The sequence below is a fragment of the Oryctolagus cuniculus genome, chromosome 15, assembly GCF_051225735.1.
Source record: "Oryctolagus cuniculus isolate XC-2025 breed Fujian yellow rabbit chromosome 15, ASM5122573v1, whole genome shotgun sequence".
Lineage (NCBI taxonomy): Eukaryota > Metazoa > Chordata > Mammalia > Lagomorpha > Leporidae > Oryctolagus > Oryctolagus cuniculus.
In genome coordinates, this window is record NC_142881.1 from 33,330,609 (window position 1) to 33,357,533 (window position 26,925).

At 48.3% G+C, this 26,925-nt stretch overlaps 1 protein-coding gene across 2 annotated transcripts in view; it reads left to right on the plus strand.

Annotated features, from left to right (window-relative positions):
- Nucleotides 1–26,925, plus strand: part of BLNK (B cell linker) — a 102,481-nt gene that overhangs the window by 21,738 nt on the left and 53,818 nt on the right. Inside the window, exon 1 of one of the 2 annotated variants that reach the window (XM_051823460.3) lies at nucleotides 9,359–9,574. The exons of the other annotated variant lie outside the window; for it this stretch is intronic. Coding sequence (XP_051679420.1) covers nucleotides 9,528–9,574 — 47 coding nt within the window. The 5' untranslated portion in view covers nucleotides 9,359–9,527. Of the gene's footprint in view, nucleotides 1–9,358; nucleotides 9,575–26,925 lie in introns of those variants that run through there. 2 annotated transcript variants of the gene reach the window in all.

Genomic DNA, 26,925 nt, shown 5'->3' on the forward strand with positions numbered 1-26,925 from the left:
ATGGAGCAGGACTTTACATTCCAGGTTGTTGTCTCCTGCCCACTGACATCTGAGGTCCTGGCATAACTGCATTGAGTCCCCTCTCCCTCCTCCAAGCGCCCTCGTTCAGATATTAGTTACATGTTTACTCCTTAAATGCTGGAAGTCAGGTCTACCCGTTGATTAGATGGAGATTAAACATCTGTGGCAAGTATACTTCAAAGGTGAGCTGTACTTGGTTTTGTATCGAAATCAGGAAGCCGTGTGGATAATGCTGAAGTTGGTCGGGACCTTCATTACACTATCTTAATTTGGTCACCACTTTAATTGCAGTGAGATCTCAGCTCCAAGAAGATCAGTTTTGCAATTAGCCAGCAGCCTCTGGGTTGAGACTTTGACACCTGTGATATCATGGGGACCTGACGCTCCCTAATAAAGTTTCACCTACTGATTAGCATATGATCCTTGCCTTAATTGGTTATTTATTTGGGGTTACAAAATGGGGATATTCTAATACTGTTATTCATTCTATTTTTTATTAGCTAGCTTTCTTCTGAGAAAATTAAGGAAGATCTTCAATTCCCCTCACCCCAAAATGTCAGAATAAACAGTTCATTTTTTAAACTTCCAATTCATTTAATTTTTAAAAAAATTAGTAGTTAAACGGTTGATGAAATAGTTACTTCCAAATGTTGGTGAATGCTTTGGTTTCTTTTGTTGTTTCATTTTTATGGACTAGTGGATTTTTATGTGTTCTATGTTTTAAAAATAAATGGCGGCCGGCACCGCGGCTCACTAGGCTAATCCTCCGCCTTGCGGCGCTGGCACACTGGGTTCTAGTCCCGGTCGGGGCACCAGATTCTGTCCCGGTTGCCCCTCTTCCAGGCCAGCCCTCTACTGTGGCCAGGGAGTGCAGTGGAGGATGGCCCAAGTGCTTGGGCCCTGCACCCCATGGGAGACCAGGATAAGAACCTGGCTCCTGCCATAGGATCAGCGCGGTGCGCCAGCAGCAGCGCGCCAGCCGCGGCGGCCATTGGAGGGTGAACCAACGGCAAAAGGAAGACCTTTCTCTCTGTCTCTCTCTCTCACAGTCTACTCTGTCTGTCAAAAATAAAAATAATAATAATAATAATAAAATAAATAAATAAATGGCATTCAGAATGATCATCACTCAATCTCCCCTAACAGATGTTAGGGTTTCCATCTTCGGGAGGTGGGAATGTGAGGAGTCAGATGGGTTAACAGATATTCAGGGGACCCCAGTGGAATTTGGGGTGTAAAATATTTGCTTCCTTCTTTAGCAAGAACAAACAGGCTGCCCTCCTTCCTTTGGAATCTCCAATTTTACCATGAGAATAGCAAGGGAGCTCTTCCAGACCTCACAGCTTACTGTGAAAACAAGTTAGCTCTCCCACCCTTAGCAGGGCAGACGGGATGGAGAATTGTAAATGAGGTCTTTTGATGTTTTTTTTGTCCCCACCTGGTAATTGAATGTCAATCTGATTGCCAAGTTATTTTTTTTCCCCTTTGAAATTGTACTAGGCCAGTGCCACGGCTCACTAGGCTAATCCTCCGCCTTGCGGCGCTGGCACACCAGGTTCTAGTCCCGGTTGGGGCGCCGGATTCTGTCCCGGTTGCCCCTCTTCCAGGCCAGCTCTCTGCTGTGGCCAGGGAGTGCAGTGGAGGATGGCCTGAGTGCTTGGGCCCTGCACCCCATGGGAGACCAGGAAGAAGCATCTGGCTCCTGGCTTCGGATCGGCGTAGCTCTGGCTGTGGTGGCCATTTTGGGAGGTGAACCAATGGAAGATCTTTCTAAAATTTATTTAACCAGTGCCCCACTATTAGACATTAAGGGTTTTCCATTTGGTATTGCCTAGAGCTGCAATAAACAATTGCAGATATTGCACATGTACATAATTGAAGGTGTATCTTCTTCAGCATAGGGTCTAGAAGTGAGACTGCTAGGTCCCATAAATCCAAATAATTTTATTAGATAATTGCAGTTAACAAACAGTGTAGCATTTTGCAAGCAAAGCATGACTGTTACCTTGGAGTCTCCAAAACAGTCATTAGACCTTTTCTTTAAAATTGTTAAAAAAAATTGTTTATTTGAGAGGGGCAGGGGTTCACCCTGATTTGCTGGTTCACTCTCAAATGCCTAGAAATGACCAGAGCTGGGCCAAAGCCAAAACTGGGTGCCAGGAGCTCAAAGTCTCTTATGGGTGTGAGGAACCCAGTTATTGAGCCATGACTGCTGCCTCTCAGGGTCTGTTTTACCAGGAAAGTGGATTCAGGAGCTGGAGTAGGAATCAAACCCAGTGTGGGACACAGACTCCAGTGTGGGACACCTGAGTCTTGACTGCTAGGCCAAACTCCCACCCCATCATTAGACTTTTAGATTTTTGCTAATTTGGTATGTGAGCTATTTCCTTAGCATGGTTATGATTATCATTTTTCTAACAGGAGTGTGATTAAGCTTCTTTCATCTTTATCTTTTACGATCACAGTTTTTGCTCAATCTTTGTCTATTTTTTTTTTCCATGTCAGTTTTTGGAACTCTGTGTCCATTAGGGCTGTAAGCCTTTTATCTGTGGTACATGATAGAACTGTACTCCCAACTCATCCCTTATCTTTTGACATTGCTTCTGGTGTGTTTTTGCCATGAAGAGTTTCTCTGTGTCTCCCTAGTTAAATTTATCAATCTTCTCCTTTATTAAAACTTAGATTTTAAGTCATAAATAAGTTAGTTGAGACATTTAACTGGTTTTTTTCTGGCTTATTTGTGGCTTCATGTCTTCATTTAGATCTCTGTTCCATCAAGAGTTTGAAATGAGTCTTATATTTTCTCAATGATGTTAATTTCCTTGTTTATTGAAAAGCCAATATTTTCCCTTTTAAACATGCCACATTCATGGTATTCTTTTTCCTTATATTATTCCATTTATTTCTGCACTTTGTCTTCAGTTCCATTGGCCTTGCAGCAATCCCATGGTGCTTTTATTAGACAGACTCCATAGCTGCTTTAATATCCAGGAGAGCTAGAGCCATCCCACTCTCTTCATCTTCTTTTTCAGAGGGTTCTTGGCTATTTCATGTGGTTTTTGTTTGTTTGTTTGTTTTTATGCAGAAGCTTTAGAATCAACCTGTCCAGCTCCCACACAGGTGGATGGGGAGGATTCTGTTGCTGTTTTTACTGGGATCACATTACACTTCCACACTGAATTGTCACTAATGGACATCCTCATGATGTTGAGTCACTCCACCCAAGAACTTGAAATGTCTCTTCATTTGCTCAAATTTGCTTTTGTCTGGGGACCCATTGGAAACAGATGAACTGCTTGGGAAGAAAGACTAGGGGATAAATCAAGTCTCATCAGAAAAACAGCCAGTAGAAAGTGTGATCAGCAACCCTAGCATCTGCTGCCAGTGACTTCTGGCAACAGAATCTCAGCTCTTGGAAGCCACGAACTTCTATTTGCTCCCCATTCTCTGATGCACCCATTTTTTGGATGGAGAACTCTGCCTCTCCACCCTTCATCATGAAGCTCTCTGACTTCTACAGGGCCCTGACTGATGGAACTGCCTGGCCTCCTGATTGCCTGGAACCTCTTACATCTGCCTCCCGATCTGTTTCTGGATAATGGTTTCTGGCTAGTGGCCAGACTGTGTGACTATGAAGAGAAAGGAGTATTTAGTGACCAGCTTGACCAGAGGGGTGATCACCTGCAGAGAGTTAGTCTGGAGTGAGATCCTCAAGGATACACAGTCCCATAGGGCATGAATGACATTGTTCTAGAAGAAGGAAAAACCCCTGAAATTCTTAAGAAGGTTCAGCAGATGGAAGCTTGAAATAGGCATGGGAAAGAGGTGACTCTCACCACCGAGAAGTAGAGAGAGGCTGCTCAGTGATTCGGGGGAGTGAAAACAGAGTGAAGGCAGAAATGTTTATTGGGAGATTGGCTCCGAGGGTTAGAGGCAGGGATGGTATGAAGATGACACATGGGCCAGGTGGTGCCCATCGCAACATCAGGCTCCTGGAATGTTCTTGGCAACAGAGGCTTGCACTGATGCATCTGAGCCATCCTGCTGATAACACAGGTGCCTCACTCCAGGCCACTTTGATGTACAGAAGATTGCATTCACTGAACAGATGAAGCAGGGAACTGATTTGTCTCAAGAAAGTGAAGCCTTGAGATTAAAAGGGCCTTTGCCCATTTGCTCAAGCCAAAGATATCTTCTCTTCCTCCTCCTTCCTCCCTTCCTGCCCCTCCCCCACACACAGGAGGAGAAAACAAATCCTACCAAGATCTACCACACTTCCTCTTCTGCTTTTACCTTGCCCTGGTCTCTTCTGCTGTTTTCCTCCCGTAGCCTACCCAGGCTCCTTAGCTTCCTCCCAAACCTCCTTCCCTCTGGGCCCTTAGCTGGCATTGGTGGAGAGAATCTGTACAGATAGCAATCTCTTGCCGGCTTTCACCTGCATGTATCAGAGTTGCCAGAGCTGCTGTTGCTACAGGACACACTCCCCACCTCCTACCCGTCTCCAAGAAGTGGGGCCAGCATCAGAAAGGAAAAGAGAGCAAATGGCTTGGGAGTTAAGGCCTAAATCAGGGTCAGCAAGACAGGGTGACCTTTAATAAGTCTGACCACCACTCTGAGGCTCAGGCTTTGTATCAATGGCAATGGTAATAGTGCTCCCACAGGCTGGCGCCATGGCTCACTTGGTTAATCCTCCGCCTTGCGGTGCCGGCATCCCATATGGGTGCCAGGTTCTAGTCCAGTTGCTCCTCTTCCAGTCCAGCTCTCTGCTGTGGCCTGGGAGGGCAGTGGAGGATGGCCCAAGTGTTTGGGCCCCTGCACCCGCATGGGAGACCAGGAAGAAGCACCTGGCTCCTGGCTTCAGGTGGGAGCAGCGCTGGCCCTAGCGGCCATTTTGGGGGTGAACCAACGGAAGGAAGACCTTTCTCTCTCTCTCTCTCTCTCTCTCTCTCTAACTCTACCTGTCAAATAAAAAAAATTTTTAAATAAATTAAAAAAATTAATAGTGCCCCCACAATGAGTGGAGCCTCTGGGAGGCTGAGCATCCCTTGAGGAGGTCACAGCTCTGCATAGAACCAGACCCCATTGTACCAGTGCCATACCTCACCTACCCAGTGAGCTGGGGCTGACCTCCTAGTCCCAGTGAGGGCTTGACTGACCTGCAGGGCTCTCTTCACTGCCACAGCCACCACACCCTCATGGGAAAGCAGTCCAATAAAGAGAACCAGAGGCTTCTCTTCTGGAACTCTCAGAGTGTTCTCACTGGTGTTGATCAATTTGGGACACATTGGCAGAGGCCAGATTCCAAGTCAGAAGGAGCCCAAATTCTACTTAAATCCCTTCTCCTTCCTCATGAAGGTGAGAAGTTAAGGTCACAGAGATAAGTAACTTTCCCAAAGTCATGGTTAAGGGGGTGCCAGAGAGGGAAGGGCCTGTACTTCCTCCCTTGCCAGGACAGGGTCGTGTGTTGAATCACAGATCATTCTTTTTTTAAGAGTTATTTATTGGCCAGTGCCACAGCTCATTAGGCTAATCCTCCACCTGCGACACCAGCACTCTGGGTTCTAGTCCTGGTTGGGGTGCCAGTTCTGTCCCTGTTGCTTCTCTTTCAGTCCAGCTCTCTGCTGTGGCCCAGGAAGACAGTGAGGATGGCCCAAGTGCTTGAGTCCTGCTTTGGATGGCTGTAGCAGCCATTTGGGGGGGGTGAACCAATGGAAGGAAAGCCTTTCTCTCTGTCTCTCTCTCTAAACAAACAAACAAAAAAGAGTTATTTATTTATTTATTTGAAAGTCAGAGTTACACAGAGAGAGAAGGAGAGGCAGAGAGAGAGGTCTTCCATCCACTGGTTCACTCCCCAGTTGGCTGTACAGCCGGAGCTGCACCAATCCGAAGCCAGGAGCCAGGAGCTTCTTTCTGGTCTCCCATATGGATGCAGGGGTCCAAAGACTTGGGCCATCTTCTACTGCTTTCCCAGGTTGTAGCAGAGAGCTGGATTGGAAGTGGAGCAGCCGGGACTTGGACTGGTGCCCATATGGGATGCCGGCACTGCAGGCGGCGGCTTTACCTGCTACACCACAGCACTGGCCCCCACAGATCATTCTTGCAATGACAGAGCCCTGTGAATGGCAGTTTAGATTGTGGAAATAAATCTGGGTTCGAATCTGTCTGTGAGTGGTATAACTTTGGGCCAGTTACTGAACTTTTCTAAGAATCAGCTTCTTCAATGTAAAATGAACACCACAGGACAGGAAACATGGGAGTGTTTGATAAGTGTGTTTTAGTTATCATCCACAGATGACAGGGAAAAGGCTGAGAGAACCAGGGCTTCCTGGGTCTCATCCCCAAGCTCTGGGACCTCTGCCTTCTTGTTCTCTAGGTTCGCGATCTCACAGAGCTGACTTAGAGTTACACCTGCTGTCCTGTCTTTGCCCCATAATTCTTGACCAGATCTGCCTTTATTTTTGCAAAAATATTTAACTTATATAGGATATATGTGTGTGTGTGTGTGTGTGCATGTAGGATATATGTAATGACAATAAAGTGAACGCTGTATCCTTCCCTCAGCTGAAGAAGTCAGATACTGCCATTGCTCGGAAGGTCCATATGCCCCTTCACTCCAGTCCCACCCCCTGGTAACCACCCACCCGAGTTTGGCATTTATCATTTTCTTCCTCAATTTTACCAGACAATAATATGGTATTTAGTTTTATTTGTCTTTAATCTTGAAATAAATGTGATCATGCTGTATCAGCTTCTCTAGCTTACCTTCAGGTTTTCATTGCTATTAATCCATTCCGAGGCAGTTGGAGTTCATTCATTTTCACTGTTAAAGCGCACTCCATGGTGTGAATACACCACAGTTAGTCACTCTTCTGGTGGTTGACAGCGGGGCTATTTCCAGGGCTGTTTTGTTTGTGTGTTTGTTTTTCCCTCTAGTAGATACAGCACTTCAGTAAAAACTCTTGCACGTGACCTTGGTGCACATGCTTAGGAGTGGTCTGCCACATCTCTAGCCAATGCTGGGTCACAGCTGTGTATGTCATCAAACTTAATAGATAATATCAAACTGTGATTACACCTTATGCTTTTGTCAGCAGCCTATACATAGGCATTCCAAATTTTCTATAAGGTTGGGATTGGCTGTTTCTCATGTTAGTCTAGTGATTAATTAATTTCCATGTGCACTGTTCCATGCGGGTTGAGCCTGCATGCTCGTGGCGGTACGTTGTTCTGCATGTGCTGTGGAACCACGCTGTGTGACCTCATTCCTTTCAGAAGTCACCAGCTAAGGCTTGCTGTTGTGAGTTTCCATCCTTGCACTGACCCTCTTTGGCAAACTGGTTCCAGCCGTGGAGCCGTCGTGTCGGCCCTGGAACATTAGGCTGCCGCACTGCACACCACACGGGGCAAAAAGGTCCAGTCTGGAAGAGCAGACTCTCATTTTCATCGTGTCAGACTAAATAGAGTAAAAAGAAGAAAGACAAGTGGCTGTAAAAAGAAAAAGCAGAAGTGGAGCCCTTGCCCCTGTCTTTTTCTCTGGGGAAATAAGAGGCTGCCAGGTGCTGAGAGAGTTGTTGGTGGAGAGGAAAGTCAGGGGGCCCGGGGGGTGCCCTTTTACAAGAACTCAGAAGGAATGAGCTGATGGCTCTCCTCCGGTTCATGAAGCCTGCTTTTCCTCCTCTTTGGCGACTGCCTTCAGCATCCTGACCTACTTGCTTCTCCCAGTCAGGAACTGTGGAAGGGGAAGGGCAGGAGTCTAGACCTCCTTGAGGGTATATTGCGAGGAAACTGAGCTGCCGGACTGGGGAAAATGAAGGCAATGAGCGGTGGCAGGAGGCAAGCCCTCGTGTTTTTCTCGCGACAGTTCGCTGGTCCGGTCAAAGAGAAGGGCCTGACCCTTCAATGGCCCTGAAGATTCTGCCCCCAAAGGTCTGATCGGACCAGAAATTCCTGGGCAGTGTGTGAACCTGAATACTCAGGCCGACCTGCAGTGGCACAGAACCTTTGTTTTCACAAAGAGGCACAGGCGGAAAAAATCCACCTGTCATTTCCACCACTGGCCCTGCCATGCCGCCTCCTCCCCTTTCTCTTCTGTCTGCTTCTCCTTCTCCCTCTGTCTGCAGCCAGACCTTGGGCCTGAAACGGGAGAGGCAGTGAAGCCCTACTGGTCCTCTGTGTGTTCTTCCGACCTGTGAGAGGGTCGGTCTCCCTGCTGAACATGGAAACTGGGCACCTGCCTTCACAGAGAGGCATGAGCCTCCTGCCGGCTGTTGGGAAGCAAGTCTGGGCTCAGAGGGAACAGCCCTCATCGTTTTCCTCCTCCTTTACTCTTCAATGCCCTCTGCTTCCTGAGTGACAGGTAAATCAGCACTGTTCTCAACGGGGAGAAGGAAGTGTGACACCTTCTGGGAGGGAATCAGTCTCTCGGGATCGGTTCAGTCCTTGCAGGTGTGGGTCCCTCTCCGGCCTCGCCCCACCTGGCCGTGTTCAGGATGCCTCTAAGTCGGGCTCGCCATTGGGTCTGATGAGGGGATGAAGTGAGCAGCGGACCAGGACAGCAGGGGACAACAGCAGGCAAGGGTGTGGTGCTCGGTTTTTACAGGGACTTCTGCCTGATGTCGGAATGGCATTGTTGGGAAACTGTTAACTTTGTTCTCTGGGGATGTTTGGTTTTGTTTGGAAACATCTGGCTGTCAGCAAGGTAATCCCGGCATCTACCAGCACCACAGGAGGCCACGTGTCTGATGATGGAGGTCATTTCCCCTTTCCCAGGTGTCCTTGAGGCCTCGCCCTAAGTGACCTTGCCCAGACAATTTGCCCAGCCCATTTTAAATAAATCTCCCGGAAAACAGAGATTGTAACTCTCTGAGTAAACTGTTATCAGCCGAGCCGCTGCCACCGTGATAGTTATTGAAAACCGTGTGGGGGCGGGGCGTGCGTGTGGAGAAAAACAGAACAAAAATGCCATTTTCATGGAAGGGTTCTGTGAGTGGAAAAGCTCCACCGACCAGTTGCAAATGAGCAGGAAGTCCCCAGATGGAATGGACTATTCTGCTCTCCTCAAGCCCAGGGCGCTGCTGGTGGCAGCCCAGCAACACCTGTGGAAAACAGGGACGATACACGTTTGGGGCAAACAGGAAGAGCGGCCAGCCAGAAGCCCGTCTCGACCAGCTTCTACAAAGCTGATTATGAAAGAGAGAGGCTGGGAAGAAATCGTATGCCCAGTAGGTTTCACTCTTAAAGTTTACCCAGCATGAAGTAATCGGTCAGACTGGCTGGCTACCCAGATCACATGATCGCGTAGAAACTCGAAACTTGATTATGTGCTCCAGCAAGTTTTACTTCTCCTGGGCGCAGGGGTGTTGCCAGCAGCCCGTGTGCTCCCAGAGATCAGGCTTTGGTGACGCAGCCCAGGACAGAGGCTGTGCCATGCCGACTCCGACGGGAGCAGGGAAGTGCTGACGCTCCTGCTGCACCGGGCTTCGTGTCTCTTGCAGTTTCTGAGAGCGATGGACAAGCTCAATAAAATCACGGTCCCTGCCAGTCAGAAGTTGAGGTAAGATTTTCCCCTGACCCTTCTCTTTCCTCCCCTATTTCCTCCCCAGTGCTGGTCCTGTGTCTTAGAAATGCTGAAATCCTGGAATACTTGGTCAGTTCCAAGGCAGTGGGTGGCAGTTGTTAGAAGGGAAGTGGACGGACTGAGTCTGCGAAGAAATGTGTAGGAACAAGTGCACCTCCCCTCGCTGGCTTTTGCCAAGCCTAGAATAGAGTGAAGCTCTGCAGAGACAATACAAAGAAAAGGCAAGGACGCAGACTGCACGCGAGGTGGGCTCTCGGAGTCTGGGTAGACGCTTTTCTAAGAGAGGGCTCTTCTGCGCCGAGTCCATGCCTGTTTTCCTGGGGGCTACCCCTTGTGTTCAGGATAGCTTTATTCATGGATTTTGCAAGTATATACAAGTGTGGCAGGGGGATTGTATTTGTCTTTCAATGCCCTCAGGTCAGCGTAGCAGTCATCTATAAAAAGGCACCTAGAATAAACCAGAAAGGTATGAGTCAAGGAGCTGTGGGAAAGACAACTTCCCAAATTCTGAGTGTTGGAGGTCATTTTCTTTGCTTTATCATAATGACATCATGGCTTTTGGAGATGTGAACTTTTAAATGTTCCAGGAGTGTTTAATATTCCAACTACATATTGGGACTTCACCCATTTCTTCATGGTGTGATACCTCTAGCAGACCAGTAGTCACAAGTAATTGGGAGCTGGAATTAGAGTTTGTGGGATGAAATTTAAGAGAAATTCACTTGAACTTGTTCACAGCCTACTGGTGGAAGGAAGGAAGGAAGGGATTCTCCAAACAAAGAAGGTAGACTCAGTTGGGGATGGGTACTGACTCAGAGTTTCTGTGTAGAAGGATTGACACGGGCAAGGTGGGATTGTAGGTGCTGGGTAAGAGGCAGTTTGAAATGAACTACTGATGTGGAGTCAGCAGGCAGGTTCGGCCATGGTCAGCCATTTCAAGAGCGTGGTGCTGAGTGAGCAGCACAGTGAGCACTAGCGAACACAAGTATACATCTCAGTCTTGCTCTTGGCCTGCAGTTGCTACACGGTTATGAGAGGGGAGGTGAAACAGTGGATGAGGGAGTGACTCAATGGATGCAAGAAGAGAACTGGGGGAGCTGGAAAGGCTTTGTGGAGGAGAGGCTTCAGGAGCTGGGCTTTGAGAGACAGGGCCCGTGAAGGAGCGGAAGACTTGTTATTGCTGGGAGGGGGAATATAGAAACTGACACTCAGAGCAGGACAGCAGTGTGGTCCACCTGTGGGGCAGCGAGGAGAGTTTTCTGCGTGCAGAGGCTGTGGAGCAGGACACGTGGGACCCGAAGCCTGAGGAGCTTGGAGGTGAAGAGTGAAGCCGGCTCACAAAGGACAGTGTGGGCTCCAGCCACAGAGAGCAGGCCAGCAGGCTGTGTCGTTAGAGACTTCCTGACAGCAGGCTTAAGGGAGGTCAAAAGGATGGATTGTGGGAGAAGGGAACCTGGAAGCAGGGATATCCGTGGGAGTAGGGTGGGGAAAACTAGAGTAACTCAAGCATCCCGAGTTACAGGTCTTGGCTAGAGGCACCACAGGGAGAAAGGAAACAAAGGAGAAGTAGGTGAGACAAGGCAAGGAAGCAAATAAGGCATGGGTATCAGGACTTCTCTCTCAAAGGAGAAAGAGGGTTCCAAAGGCACTTGGCAGATCTGTTCCTTAAACTAAAGCTATACCAAGCCTAGAACTTATTTCAGGAAATCCAGATGGGAATCTAAATAAAGGCAATAGACTTTGAATCATTTTATGGTTCCTGCCTCTGAGGACAAAGTCCAGCTTGATCACAGAGCTGTTGAGAGGCAATAGACAACCAAAGATTATAGGGTAGAAAACCAAAATTATATCATGGATGTCATGCACGACACTCATCTGCTTAGAGAAAAGTAGCTTTTTTTTCCCCTCCACGTGGTTACTCAGTTCTCTTTACAGACTGACCTGTTTTGGTAACATGTGCACTACTGACATGGAACTTTTCAAAGTGAAATTGCAAATGCAATGGACTCAAAGCCCCATCTTGAATCTTTTATGTAATTAGAAGGGGTGGTAATGAGTGGATAGACTGGCCCCCCGTGTGAGCTGTGTCATCTCCCCTCACTGGTTAACACCAACTCAGAAGGTTGCCTATCTATACAAGTATTTGGCACCAGAGTACAGTATAATTAGACGGCCCTGTTGATACTCAAGTTTAGGATGATAATTTGCTCAAATTCTCATCCACAAAAATAGAGAGCCAGTGAGTGTCCATCTCAGGAGTAGGAAGGGATGTCCCTGATCCTGGGGTATATTCCCAGGGCTGCAGAGACGCTGGATGCAGAAGGACTGACCAGGAAGAAAGGAAAAGCAGAGTCTACCAAAGAAAGGAGGACAGGCAGGATTGGAAGGAAACACGAGAGTCTCAGAATGAAGGAGATGGACACAGCTGGGCAGGGGTATTGACGCCGAGAGATTCTGTGCAGAACATTTGAGACAGGAAAGGTGGCTAAGTTGTGTGTGACCACAGAGTTACGTGAGATGATTCTCACTTTTTTTGTTCCCATGAGGGACTCCATGAAGTAGGCTCCTCTGTTAGTAGGAGTTCCTAGACTCTGTGGTTCTTAGCCACTTGCTTTTATAAGGGAATGATATGAGAGACCTGGATTCTCAGTCCTTCCACAGTGAACATTCCTGTGATCACAAAAATGTCACGTTTCTCGGTGAACATTTCAAAACTCACAATCCTGTATCATACTGAAAATAATCTTTCCACATTCTCTTCAAATTGATTTTGAAAGGAAATTTTACATTTTTAATAACTTCCCAGTTGACTCACCATCTGTGCTTGTGTGACTGTAGCACACACAAACACAGACCTACTTATTTTTACAAATAGAAAAGGTCTTTGGCACAAGTACGGGCAAATTACGCCTTCCCAATCCTTGTCTTATTGGTTAGAGTCATTGATTTTTCAGTCAGACAAACCAAGGTTTGTGATTTTGGGCAAATTTGTTTAATCTCATTGCTCTTATTTTCTTCACCTGTAAGATAAAGTTGATCATTGCAGCATCCATGTCATAGAGCTACTGTAAGTTTTAAACAAATTGTTTTAAGAAACAATTGACAGATGATCAACATGATCCTAGCAAGTTATAATTAATGGATTAAAAAGTTAGTTATGAATATTACAATTGTCATTTATTCTGTGGTTGTACAATTGATTTTCTGTATGTAAACAAAGGACATTACATTGATAAGTTTCTTGTTGGTTTCATTTCTTCTTTCTAGCTATTTTGACACTTTTGTCTATTGATTCTGACAGCTGTGATGTTTAGCTTTGCATGGAGTGTAGATGTGACAAACACCCCTTCTCCACCTTCATCTAAGCAGCTAAAACTGTGGAGCATGACAGAGCCCTGTCATGGGTGTCTGGGTCCCACTTCTGGGACCCTCACTTGGGAATTTCATTAGACAGATGCTAGGATGTGCTTTCTCTTTTCAGGTCTTGGGATTTCCAATCAGAGTTTCTGGTTCCTTGACTTTCCAAGCCTTCAGAATAAGCTCACCCTCCTCTGTTTTCTACCACCAGCACTCTCTCTCTCTCTCTCTCTCTCTCTCTCTGTTTCGGTCAGTGGTGTCACAACCCTAACTCTGACTCATCCTTCTCTCTTCACCTCTACTCACACCCACTCACTTACCACACCCAGTCTTTCCTCTAGGAAACTTCCAGATGGGCCTTTCTGCCTCCATTTCTTCCACACCATCCTGCACAGGTCCTCATCTCCCCTGTGTGCCCATCTGCAAGTCCCTTTCAGACTTGGGGAATTATCCAGACCATGTTTGGTATATATTATGTTCTCTACAGCTACCATTGTATCCCATGGCCCAGAGGAATCATTTATGGATGTAATTAGACCCCCCAGGGGCTGACTCCAGTTGCCAACTACCAGCCATGGGCCCAGAAGAAGATGTTCAGTCTCTTGAAGCCCCAGTTTCTTCAGCAGTCCAATCAAGCGACAGATGCCTTCCTCACCGGCTTGTTGTGAGGACTGCTAAGACCACGTGGGCCGAAACGCCCAGAATAATACTCGCCACTTTGTCAGTACAACAAGAAAATAAAGCTAACAGAACACTGGACAAAAGACAAAGCCGGGGTGGAGGGCAGGTGATACGCATTTGTCCATCTTTTGACATCTGTCAGTGTCCATGCAGCATGGATTTGGAATAATTCTTCTACCAGCCAAGATAGTTGCCCTGAGGCCAGTCAGTGGCAGATATTTTTTGGGACTGATGGATGAGTTTCAGAGGTGCAACCTTTCTTTGAAAGAGTTTATCCCAGCTCTGCTGTGAAGCAATTCAGTTATTTCCCCTCCAGCTCTCATCCAGAGCTCAGGAAACGGGTTCTGTGGTTCTCCTGTGTGTAGTAGGGACAGTGAGGGCAGGCAGACGTGAGAGCTCCAGGCTGGCACAGGGCTGTTGACTGTTGAGCTTGGTGTTCAAGGCTCATTCACGGGTGATCCTAGACCCTGCCTCTGAGCTAATAGGGCTGCAGTGCTCCTGCATGCTGTAGAGAGAGCCTCAGCAAGAGACTTCTGCAGGCCACTCAACTGAGGCTGTGTCCCTGGGGGTCAGTAGTCAGAGAGGTTGCCACATGTGTCTCCAGATTTGTGATCTTCTTAAATCTCACAGACCTCGGGTCACTCTGCTGCCTCCTTTTTTTTTTTTTTTTTTTAACGATTTATTTATTTGAAAGTCAGAGTTACACAGAGAGAAAGGAGAGGCAAAGAGAGAGAGAGAGAGGTCTTCCATTGGCTGGTTCACTCCCCAGTTGGCTGCAACAGCCAGAACTGTACCAATCTGAAGCCAGGAGCCAGGAGCTTCTTCTGGGTCTCCCACTCAGGTGCAGGGGCCCACGGTCTTGGGCCATCTTCTACTGCTTTCCCAGGCCACAGCAGAGAGCTGGAATGGAAATGGAGCAGCCGGGACTCTAACCAGTGCCAATATGGGATGCTGGCACTGCAGGTGGTGACTTTATCCACTATGCCACAGCGCCAGCCCCTTTTTTGGATTTATTTATTTATTTTGAAAGTCAGAGTTAGAGAGAGAGAGAGAGAGAGAAGGGAGAAGAAGGGAAAGAGAGAGCAAGGGAGCAAGTTCTCTTCCATCTGCTGTTTCACGCCCTGGATGGCTGCAACAGCCTGCTCTAGGCCAGGCTGAAGCCAGGAACCAGGAGCTTCATCCAGGTCTCCCACGTGGGTGCACTGGCCTTCTTTTGCTTCTTTTCCCAGGCACATTAGCAGGGAGCTGGATCAGAAGTGGAGCAGCCAGGACACGAACTGGTGCTCATATGGGATGCCGGCATTGCAGGCAGTAGCTTTACCACTAGTCCACAACACCAGCCTCTCTCTGTGCTTCTTCAAGGTGGCTTTGCCTAACCTTAGTCACCCACTTTGGGTGTAGATGGTTAAGCTCTCTGGGACGATAACCTTAGTTTTCTTATTCCATGTTTTTGCTGAGCTTCCTCGGCCTCTAGGAACCACGCCTATGATTAGAAGGTAAGAGGATGATACACCTGGTGCTCCAGAAATGGGCCTCACCTGCTGATAGGGTGGAACCCAGCCCCCATCCAGCTGCCTGCCTCCAGATCAAGAGAGGTGTGACCCTGGCGGCTGTCCTCCAGGTCCTTGGTGACCTCAAGGCTCCCCGCACTGGGCAGCAAGCAGCTTTCTGGCTGGGCTTATGGCATGCAGGGAGGGCGTGGCTTGCAGGGGAATCCCCCCTTTGTGTGTCGAGCCTCCCCTTACTCATTTGGGTCCCCATCCCTCATTTTCCCTCTGTCCATGAGTGAGCTTGTCTCCCTTCTCCACTTCCATCCTCCTGTACTTTGCTTCTCTGTTGAAAGTTCTCTGCTCCCCAAAGAGTTTCTCCCACCTCTCCCTCCCTTCTGAAAGGGAGTCCGTTGGTAACCATGCCTTAGGCTCATGTTTGACATGTTTGATTCTGAGAGTTTTTTTTTTTAAGATTTATTTATTTGAAAGGCAGAGTTACAGAGGCAGAGGCAGAGAGAGAGAGAGAGGTCTTCCATCTGCTGGTTCACTCCCCACATGGCTGCATCAGCTGGAGCTGGGCCAGTCTGAAGCCTGGAACCAGGAGCTTCTTCCAGGTCTCCCACATGGGTATAGGGGCCCAAGGACTGGGGCCATCTTCTGCTGTTTTCCCAGGCCATAGCAGAGTAGCAAAGTAGAGCAGCCGGGACTCAAACTGGTGCCCATATGGGATACTGGCACTGCAGGCAGTGGCTTTACCTGCTATGCCTCAGCGCTGGCCCCAGTTCTGAGACTTTCATAACTCTTTACAGCAGCATGGTCTAGGACCCCTCCATGGGTCATTTCCTTGGTTTAACATAGCTGTGTCAATGTGTAGTTCAAAAACAAGGCAAGGAAACAGCTTGAAGGACATGTGGTGTGTCCTTGCTGAGCCACCTTCTCTGTCAACCACTTTCCCAAAAATAGACCGCACCACCCCAGGAGCATCCCTGCCTCCTAGGAGGTGAGCTGGGTGCTCCAGATCTACTCCAGATTTCTTTAAAAAAAAAAAAGATTTATTTATTTATTTAAAAGTCAAAGTTACACACAGGGAGAAAGAGAGGCAGAGAGAGCGGGAGAGAGAGAGGTCTTCCATCCACTGGTTCACTTCCCAATTGGCTTCAACGGCTGGGGATGCACAGATCTGAAGCCAGGAGCCAGGAGCTTCTTCCCGGTCTCCCCATGGGTGCAGGGGCCCAAGGTCTTGGGCCATCTTCCACTGCTCTCCCAGGCCATAGCAGAGAGCTAAATCAGAAGTGGAGCAGCCAGGACTTGAACCAGCACCCATATCAGATGTCTGCACTGTGGCTTTACCCACCATGCCATAGCACCAGCCGCATCTACTCCAGATTTCATTCCCTGCCCCGCCCCACGCAGCAGAGGTCACTGAGCTTCCCAGGAATGTGGCCATGCAGTTGCTTAAGTCTCCGTGGTCCAGTGCTTGGCTTAATGCTTTGATGTTGAAGTCCTAGAATTCTTAACAGTTTCAAGCAACCCTGCATTTTCATTTTACACTGGGACCCAGGAATTATGTAGCCAATGCTGGCCAACAGCTCCTTGAGTGACCCCAGCCATGCCCTTGTAATGTGTAGACAGGCATCAGTGAAACACAGAGATGCACCCTGCAAGGACCCCAGAGGTCACCTCTGCCGCCTCCTTATTTGTCAGGTAAGAAAGCTGAGGCGCAGAGAGGTGAAGCCATTGGTTCCAGCTCTCACTAGCAGAGCTGACCCTAGAGCTACACCTGCAAGAAGAGAGGAATAGCCACACCCTCCTCATCTTCCCTCGCCCTGTATAATTAACCAGTCTATGCAACCTTCTAGCTTAGTCTGCTTCCATATTTTTCCTAGACATTTTTAAAACTAAAGGCAGACAAATTATTAGTCAGAAACCCCAGTGAAGCCCTGTAGAATCCACACCGTCAGTATTTCAGGCTAATGCATGGTTCCAGGCCTGAACCTGACTTGCATGCTGACTCAGGCCTGTTTGGTATCACACTGCTGTATACTTTGCAAAGGATGCCCTCCAGTAGTTCATGTCATCTGAGCGTGAGTTATAATTATAAAGCGCAGAGCTGGCCTAGCATGCAGACTGAGCGTGCAACACCAATATGGTAGCATTTAAGAAGCACCTCTGAAAGGTGGTTCCGCTGTGCTGCAAAGAATGTGAACTTTGGGAGGGGGGAGATGGGCTGGAATATGGGCTCTGTGCTTGCCAGCTCATAGTCTGTGAGACAAAGTCATTCAACGCCTTGTTGTTTCCTTTTTCCATCTGGAATACTAATGTATACAAATAATATAGAACATCACAGTAGGGGTGTTGTAACAGTAAAGATGTAAAACAGAGAGTAAGAGAGTCCAGTGACTGTTGCCTTCCCCCAATATCCCTGGCCTGGGCTTCCCTGATGTCCCAAATCAGGTCATTAGAGAAGCATCCGCACAGGATAAGGCAGGGCCTCAGAGTTTTGTTTCAAAATTAATCATTACTGGGGTGGGCTTTTGGTCTAGTAGTTGAGGTATGGGTTAGGATGCCTGTGTCCTATACCAGAGTACCTGGTTCAGTTCCCAGCTCCAGTTCTTGACTCTGGCTTCCCAATAATGCAGACCCTAGGAGGCAGTGATGATGGTTCAAATAATTGGGTTCCTGTCACCCACACAGGAGGCCTGGGTTGAGTTTCCAGCTCCTGGATTTGGCCCCAGCCCAGCCTTGGTCATTGTGAGCATTTTGAGAGTGAACTAACAGATAGGAACTCTCTATGTCTCTCTTTCTCTCTCTCTCTCTCTCTCTCTCACTCTCACCCTCTCTCACCTCCCTCCCTCTCTCTCTTCCTTCCTTCCTTCTGTCCCCCCCCTATACATCTCAGTAAATAAATCATAATAAAAATTTTAAAAATTAAACCTTGCTAAGTGTAATGGGTTAAGGCATCAAGCCATTATCTGTCACTAGCATCCAGGCAAGAATCATTTATCTGACCCAGTAGCAGAGAGCTGTCTCCTCTACCTTGGTCTAACATAGATGTGTCACAGAGGGTCAATTAGATTAACACAGAGGTGTTCAATCACCAGCTGAATCAATAGAACATTGTTCCAGAAAGTGGTGATAAGGAGGAAAAGGCCAGGGTAGGAGATAGCACCTAGTAAGCAGAGTTCCCCCTGGGGGCCGTGACCACGGGTGCTTGAGCAGAGCATAAGAGAATCTGAGCTCAAACATAGAATGAAATGCCCTGCTCGGTTCTTCTGATTTTGTTTGCTTGTTGTGTTTTTCCTTTTCACCCCTACTTGGTTCCAAGTGTAAAACGTTGCAGGATGAAGCATGATTTTTCAAGCACAAAGAGTGTGTGAATACCCATACTCAATACTGGACACAGCAAAAGGAGACAACAATTTCATTTTAGTGAGAATCACTATACAAATACAAACATGAGAAATATACTTTCAGAAAAGAGAATAATATGTGTCATACCAAATTGCTGGAAAACTAGACTCTATGTATATCTGATGAATTTGGCTTTGAAACTATCTTTACAGCTGGCTCAGGGTTAAAGTGTTCTTTTTACAGTGGACAGACTTATGCTTTCACAAAATCTCTACCTTCTAAGATCATCATCACAGTTACCCAGGCAGCCCCAGGTGGTTGGCCTATTCTGCCTGATGCTCCTTTGTAGGGTGAAGGTCTTCAACAACTCTTAGTGTGATTAAAACAAAAGCTGTTCATGTAAACACCTCAAAAGTCATTTGAAATAAGCATTTGCTTGAAACTACTAGTGACTGTTGTATGGACATAGGTTTCCCTTTGAGGTGGTGGAAATCTGGAGGTAGATGATGGTGGGTCCACAAAACTGTGAATTTATCAAACACTACTAAATACTAAGTAGTGAATTGTACACTTTGAAAAAGTTAAAATGGGGCCGGCGCCGCGGCTCACTAGGCTAATCCTCCGCCTAGCGGCGCCGGCACACCAGGTTCTAGTCCCGGTCAGGGCGCCAGATTCTGTCCCGGTTGCCCCTCTTCCTGGCCAGCTCTCTGCTGTGGCCAGGGAGTGCAGTGGAGGATGGCCCACGTGCTTGGGCCCTGCACCCCATGGGAGACCAGGAGAAGCACCTGGCTCCTGCCATCGGATCAGCGCGGTGCGCCGGCCGCAGCGCGCTGGCCGCGGCGGCCATTGGAGGGTGAACCAACGGAAAAGGAGGACCTTTCTCTCTGTCTCTCTCTCTCACTGTCCACTCTGCCTGTCAAAAAAAATAAAAAGAAAAAGAAAAAAAAAGAAAAAGTTAAAATGGTGAATTCACATTACATGCGTCTTGGCCAAGATAAAATATTGATAATGAAATTATTTACCATGAAGTAGTGCACTCAGGGATCTTTGATCATATTTTTGACCAATTAGAGATTGTTCCAAAATTTTCTTTAAATGGATTATTGAAAAACATTTTCCAGTGCTTTTTAAGAATGACAGGGTTTTCACTTCAATCTCTGCACACAAAATATTCCCAGTATCCTTTAAAAAAAAAAAGATTTATTTATTTGAAAGGCAGAGTTACAAAGAGGCAGAGAGAGAGGGAGAGGTCTTCCATCCACTGCTATACTCCCCAGATGGCTGCAATGGCTGGAGCTGTGCCGATACGAAGCCCGGAGCCAGGAGCCAGGAGCCAGGAGCTTCTTTGGGTCTCCCATGTGGGTGCAGGGGTCCAAGCACTTGGGCCATCTTCTACTGCTTTCTCAGGCCACAGTGGATTGGAAGTGGAGCAGCTGGGACTTGAACCAGCACTCACATGGGATGCCAACATGCAGGTGGTGGCTTTACCAGCTATGCCACAGCACTAGCCCCCTTACCCCTAGTATCCTTTTAAAACTCAAATTACAGGAGGGCCAGCATTGTGGCATAGCAGGTTAAGCCCCAGCCTGTGACCCAGCATCTCATCTGGATACCAGTTCAAGTCCTGGCTGCTCCACTTACTATTAAGTTGCCTGCCAATGGCTTGGGCAAACAGCAGAGGATGGCCCAAGTACTTGGGCCCCTGCCACTCACCAGGGAGATCTGGATGGAGTTTCAGGCTCCTGGTTACAGCCTGACTCATCCATGGCCGATGTACCCATTTGGAGAGTGAACCACTGGATGGGAGACCTCTCTCCCTGTCTCCCCTTTTCTCTGTAACTCTGCCTTTCAAATAAATAAATAAATAAATAAATCTTTTTTTTTTTAAAAAGTCAAATTCTAGGAAGAAGAGAAGAGTTGAAGTGAATCAAATTTGTGCAGTAAATGGGAAATATCATCCCTCAAAAAAAATCACTGTTTATTCCTTGAAAATATATCTGTGCTTTTATTTGCAGAAATGGGTGCCTGGACAACTAGGGGATGATTCTGTATCCCCCAACCACGCAGGCACACCAAGGTTCTCCCCCACCCCAATTAAAGTAATGTGTCAAAGGGCACACTCAGAATCTTCCAACAGATTCATTTTCTGAGATGACATTTGCAGAATTTTCTGGTGTGATTGGAATTACTTAGGTGTCACTCAGTTTTACAAACTCACTGGCGGCTGCCTGCCTTTACAGACATCAGTTTCACGTCGTCATGTTTATCCTGGAAGAGGAGAAAACTGAGTACCCGGGAAGAACAGTGAGCGCTTTGCAGTCAGACTCAGTGGCCAGATTGGCGCACAGACCTCTGGGGCTCATCCGTGCCCAGGAGCCTCCTTTAGCTTTTGGGTGTTTTGCTTTTCTATAGTTTCATGAAGAGGTTTCCCTTAACCCAACTCCTGGGTGGGCAGGTGAGAGAAAGGACCATCAAAGCCCTGTGTGCTGAGAGGAAGGGTTGTGCTGTGTCCCCAGGGGCCCAACACCAGCTCCTGGCCCAAGAGAGAGGAAGAGGAGGAGAGGGAAGGGGAGGAGGAGGGAGAGAGAGAGAGAGGAGAGATCCCATCTGCTGGAGCCAGGAGCTGACAACACAATCCAGGTCTCCCATGTGAGTGTCAGGAATCCAGTTACTCAAGCCATCCCAGCTGCCTCCCAGGGTATACATTGGCAGGAGGCTGGAATCAGGAACTGGAGCTGGGAACAGAAGTGGGCACTCCTAACCACTCCCTTCTGGTACCTTGTAGCGAGTACAGCACAGCTTCGTTATCCATCATCAGCCTAGATCCTGTGTTCTGTCACACACTGAGCCGCCTCCGATAGGGTGAATGACCAGGCTTTTGTAAAGATGGAGTACATTCGTGGAGTCACCCTGCCCCAGGTTGTGCCAAGTCAGCTGTCTGCTTCCAGCCTGGCTCAGCAGTTCAGACAGCCAGACTACCACAAACTATTTGTAGATCTCAGTAGGAAAAGGAAAGGAGAACAGAAATGGTAAGGTGTGGCCTGCCTGGAGAAACTTGCCAATTACTTTTCTACAGTTAATAGGCGGTTAGTAAGAAGTGGGTTGTCTACAAGATGCCAGACTGTGTCAGCGGAAACAGATGTGCAGTTCCAGGACTCTCAGGTGGCCTTTCTGGTCAGAGTTGTTGGGAAAAGGCACACAGAGAGACGGGCTCCTTCCAGCTGCTCTGTGCAGCCACCCTACTTCCGGAATGCCCAGACCCCAGTGTGTTCCCACCTCAGCCTGTGTGCACTTCTCTCTCTCTCTCTCTCTCTTTCTCTTACCTCTGCCATCTGTCTCTTTTTCTGCCTCTCCCTAAAGACTGATATTGACCCTAAGAGCCCATGTGCCTCTCTAGCAAAAAGTCTGAACTTGGGTACTAGTAGTAGCGCAGGGGTGGGGGCACGTGCCGAGCTGGCAGAAGGCCTGGCTGCCATTTCTGGGGACAGAGGAGAAGGTGCCCAGAGAGGTAGGCGGTGCAGCCTGTCACCCACCGTGGGGAGGGACCAGGGTGAAACAAGCCACTGTGCCTCCTGCAGAGGGCTGGGGGCCTGGGCTCTGGAGTCAGACCTCCCTGGGGATCCCAGCTCTGCAAGTTTACCAGCTGGAGGCCTGCGCAAATGACTTCAGCCGTCCGAGCCAAAAGTTCTTACCTGTACACGTGGGATAACCACCACACTTGACTGTACACTGAAAAATGGTTGAGGGTAAATTTTGTGTTACATTTTTATCTCAGTGGAAAAATGGGGATAATACTAGGACCTGCCTCGCAGGGTCGTTGTGAGGGCTGAGATCATGCATGCGAGGTGCTGGCACACACACAGAACCTGATCGGTAAACGCTGGCTTTCACTGCTGTGGGCCCCCTGGGACTGACTGCCAGCATGCATGAGCTTGTGGCACTTGCACTCTGATCACCACTCTGGGCTGTGGCCGAGAGACGTAGAAGGCAGCTTCCTAGCAGGGCAAAGCTTACCCTCCAGCAGGAGACTGAGCCAGGTGTGGAAAAGGGAGGGATAGGATATGATTGAAAAAAAGCTGGGGTCCTCGCCTAAATTAACCTCAGGGCAATGGCAAAATTTCCCCTGGTACTTAGTTTTGTGCCTTGATACAAAAGGAGATTGACCCAAGTATTCCTGAAGTTTCTCTTGTTCCAAATTTCTGTGACTACCTTAATTACAGGCATACCTGAGTCTGGGTTTCAAAGTTGTGTGGTCTGAGACAAGCACCATGACCTCACTGGGCCTTAACATCTGCATCTGTGAAATGAGGTGAAGGGGAGTGAGAACTCAGCCTTGAGGGGCTTATCATACGCCGGCAGGGACTGTGAAAGCTTCTGCGCCAGCTCCACTGTGGGCCTACTCTCTAGAAGGAAGCAGCCGTGGGTGCTGAATTTACAAAACTAAATATAACGTTACAAAGGCCGCAGGAAGACCAGGCTGGAGGAAGTCGACATGAGCAAGCAGAGCAGGAGCTGGACAAGGCTGTGGAAAGGGTGGAGGAGGGAAGCTCGTCATTGGAGTTCTGCTGAGTACAAGTAACAGAATAGGGGAGAGAGAGAGAGAGAGAGAGAGCGTGTGTGTGTGCGCTCCCCCATCTGCTGGCTCATACCCCAAATGCCTTCAACAGCTGGTGCTGGGCCAAGGTCAGAGCCAGAATCCAGGAATGCAATCCAGATCTCCCATGTGGGTGGCAAGAACCCAATTCCCTGAACCATCACTGCTGCCTCCCAGGGTCGGGTCTACACTTGTGGGAAGAGAGAGTCAGGAACCAGACCAGGACTTGAACCCAAGCATTCTGATGTGGATGCAGGCATCTTAACCACTTAGCTATATGCTTGCTCTCCTAATGTAATATTTTAAAGTCAAAATGAGTGCAAGAAAGAAAAGCCCCTGCAGAACAAGATGCTGAAATTTTAAATGAAGACAGATCAATATTTGCTATGGTTTGAAAATGGTTTGTGTGCCTCCGAAAGTTCAAGCGTAGGGAACTTGGCCTCAGGTTGTGATATTGGGAGGTGGCATGGACCTCTGGGAGGTGGGGCCTAGCGAGAGGTCCTTGGTTGTTGGACTGTGCATCAGAAGGTGGTTCTTGTGGGACTCCTGGCTGGGTCTCCCAAGAGAGCTTTTAAAAAGCCTCAGTTGCCCCACCCCCTCCCCAGCCTCTGCTTCCTGGCCCGTAGTGTGACCCTGTCTCTGCATGGGCTCCCCGACCTGTCATGTGCCCCCTGGCCAGTACCTGAGTCTGTGCCACGCCATTTGGACTTGGAACCTCAAACACTGTGAGCTAAATAAACCTGTCTTCTTCCAAAGCAGCCTGGGTGAGGTGTTGCATTACAGTAAAGAAAGCTGGTGACTAAAGTGCTGTTGGGTTCTGTCGCCATAGGCCCCCGTACAGCAGGCACAGTACTTTGTCCCAGCAATGTCTTCTTTGAGACCTGTCAGCCTGGTGGCCACCAGCTCCTCCTTCAGCCCAGCCCAGGGCTTTAGGGACACTCCTAATGCTCTCACGTTGCTACTGGCACTCCCATGGTCACGGGCTGAAACCTAGGCCTGGCCCAGCCCCCTGTGATACGGCCACCAGTGTCCCCGTTCCCAGGCTCTCCGTTCTCCCGCCTGATCATGACACACCCCGAGCAAGGACTTCCTGCTGCCTGTAACCCCCGTCTCCAAGACCTGACTGACAAGGCCTTTGACTGCCTGTCCCTGTCCCTCTTGTAAACAACCCCAACAACACCCCACATTCCTGTCACTCTCAGAGTCTCATTAAACCCCAGACATCCCAGCTTCACCTTGGAGCTTCTGCACTTTCTGTCCCTGATATCTAGTGCCGTTCCTCACTCTTGACGTGACTGGTGAGGGGAGGGAGGTGCAGAATCAAAGACACAGAAAGGGTAAAAGAACTCTCAAATCTGAAGACTCAAGGATACCAGATTTCAAGCTTCATTTTCTTGTTTTTCTTACCAGCAGCTGTAACCTTCCTATAATACACTCCTGTTAACATTTCGTAATAAGGTGGACATTTGGTACAGAGGATAAGATGCCAGGTGGGACACCCACACCACATATCACAGTGCCTGCGTCCAAGTCCTTGCTCTGCTTCTGTTCCAACTGCATGCTCATGGACATCCTGGGAGGCAGCAGGTGATGGCTGAAGTCGTTGGATCACGGCCACCCACATGGAAGACCTCCACGGAGTTCCAGGCTCCTGGCTTTGAGCTGGCCCACTCTCAACTGTTATGGGCATTTGGGAAGTGAGGCAGTAGATAAGAGATCTCTTCTGCTTTTCTCTCTCCCTCTCTCTCTTTCCTTCTCTCGCTCTCTCTGCTTTTTCAATTAAATAAATTAGTAAAATTTCAAATAAGGTTATAGTGTATATTTCACAAAAATACTATAAAAATGAAGAGTGGTATCATAAAAAGAAACCCAGAGTCAATAATGTTAAATCATCTGAATGTCAAACACAGTGATGATCATTAATTTTTTAAAATCTTTTAATTTTAAATTTACTGTTAAAAATGTTTCAAAATCCATTCATAGTATATGTAGTTAAGAGACTGGATGTATTGTTTTTAAAAATATTTATTTATTTAAGAGGCAGATAGAGAGACAGGAAGATCTTCTATCTGCAGGCTCACTCACCAGATGTCCACAACAGCTGGGACTGGGCCAAGCCCAAGCTGGGAGCCCGGAGCTCAATCCAGGTATCCCATGTGGGAAGCAGGAAGCCAACTATTCAAGCCATCACTGGTACCTCACAGGTCTGCATTAGCAGGAAGCCAGAGCTGGGTACCAAACTCAGGCCTTTCTACATAGGATGCAGGTGTCTCAATGCCCCTGGATCTGTCCTTTGCTGCTGTATATTCCAAGGCAAACACTGGAGAGATTTCTAGTCCAGATTAATCTTATAAGTAGTAGAGATACCAAGCCAACTGTATCAGCACAGATGTTCTAAGGATACCCAATCAGGTGGTTCCTGGGATTCTACAAGATCACAGGGTGAGACTGAATAACGATCAACTGAGACAAAAAGCAAGGCTGGATGCAGGAGCCTCTGAGAAACTGCGGGAGGAAGTGGCTGGCGAAATCTGAGTTACAGAAATATTAGCCGAGGCCGGCGCCAGGGCTCACCAGACTAATCATCCGCCTGCGGCACCGGCACATTGGGTTCTAGTCCTGGTCGGGGCGCCGGATTCTGTCCCGGTTGCCCCTCTTCCAGGCCAGCTCTCTGCTGTGGCCCGGGAGTGCAGAGAAGGATGGCCCAAGTCCTTGGGCCCTGTGCCCGCATGGGAGACCAGGAGAAGCACCTGGCTCCTGGCTTTGGATCAGCACAGTGCGCTGGCTGCAGCGGCCATTGGAGGGTGAACCAATCGTAAAGGAAGACCTTTCTCCCTGTCCACTCTGCCTGTCAAAGAAAAAAAAAAAAAAAGAAATATTAGCCAAGAAAGGCGCTAACAAATCCTCACAGCATGGCCCTCCGCGGACTACATTTCCTTTTATAAAGCAAAAGGTTTAGACTTGAATCTTGGCTCAGAGAAAAGGGCCAGCCCTACAGATTCTGAAAGGATGAAACTCAAGAAATGGTCCCGAGGTTAATAAAGAAGGAAGGATTTATCGGCTCTGTTGCAAAGAGTCACTTTCACTTCAGACCCTCTTTAGTCCATTCCTTTTTTTTTTTTTTTTTTTTTTTTTTTGACAGGCAGAGTGGACAGTGAGAAAGAGAGACAGAAAGGTCTTCCTTTGCTGTTGGTTCACCCTCCAATGGCCACTGCGGCCGCCACACCGCGCTGATCCGATGGCAGGAGCCAGGTGCTTCTCCTGGTCTCCCATGGGGTGTAGGGCCCAAGGACTTGGGCCATCCTCCACTGCACTCCCGGGCCATAGCAGAGAGCTGACCTGTAAGAGGGGCAACCAGGATGAATCCGGCACCCCGACCGGGACTAGAACCGGTGCCGCAAGGTGGAGGATTAGCCTAGTGAGCCGCGGTGCTGGCCAGTCCATTCCTTAACCCTGATTTTTTTTTTTCTCTGATTATCATTGCCTTGCTTTCAGCCTTTTCTGCAAAGATGGCAGTGAGAAAAAGGCATTAAAGCCTTCTGTGAGTGGACTATGGAGCCACGGGAGAGGAGGATGCTTCCTTACCCTTTCTCTTCTGCTAAACTTCAAGTATATATTTCTTGCAGATAATGCCATCTGTTAAGTCATCTCATATTTAATCAAAATTATTGGAAAGGTGTTTTGTGAACTAGGAATTTCTTTAGACTGTGCCTTCCCCCTGCCCCCTCGGCTCGATGTCTCAGCAGCTTCACCCTTGCTGAGCTTGTCCTGTGCGCAGACATGGCTGGGGCTGGCGCAGCCTGCAGGCACTGTTCTGGAGGTCTGCAAGGGTCTGTGGATCCTTCTCTTCCTTG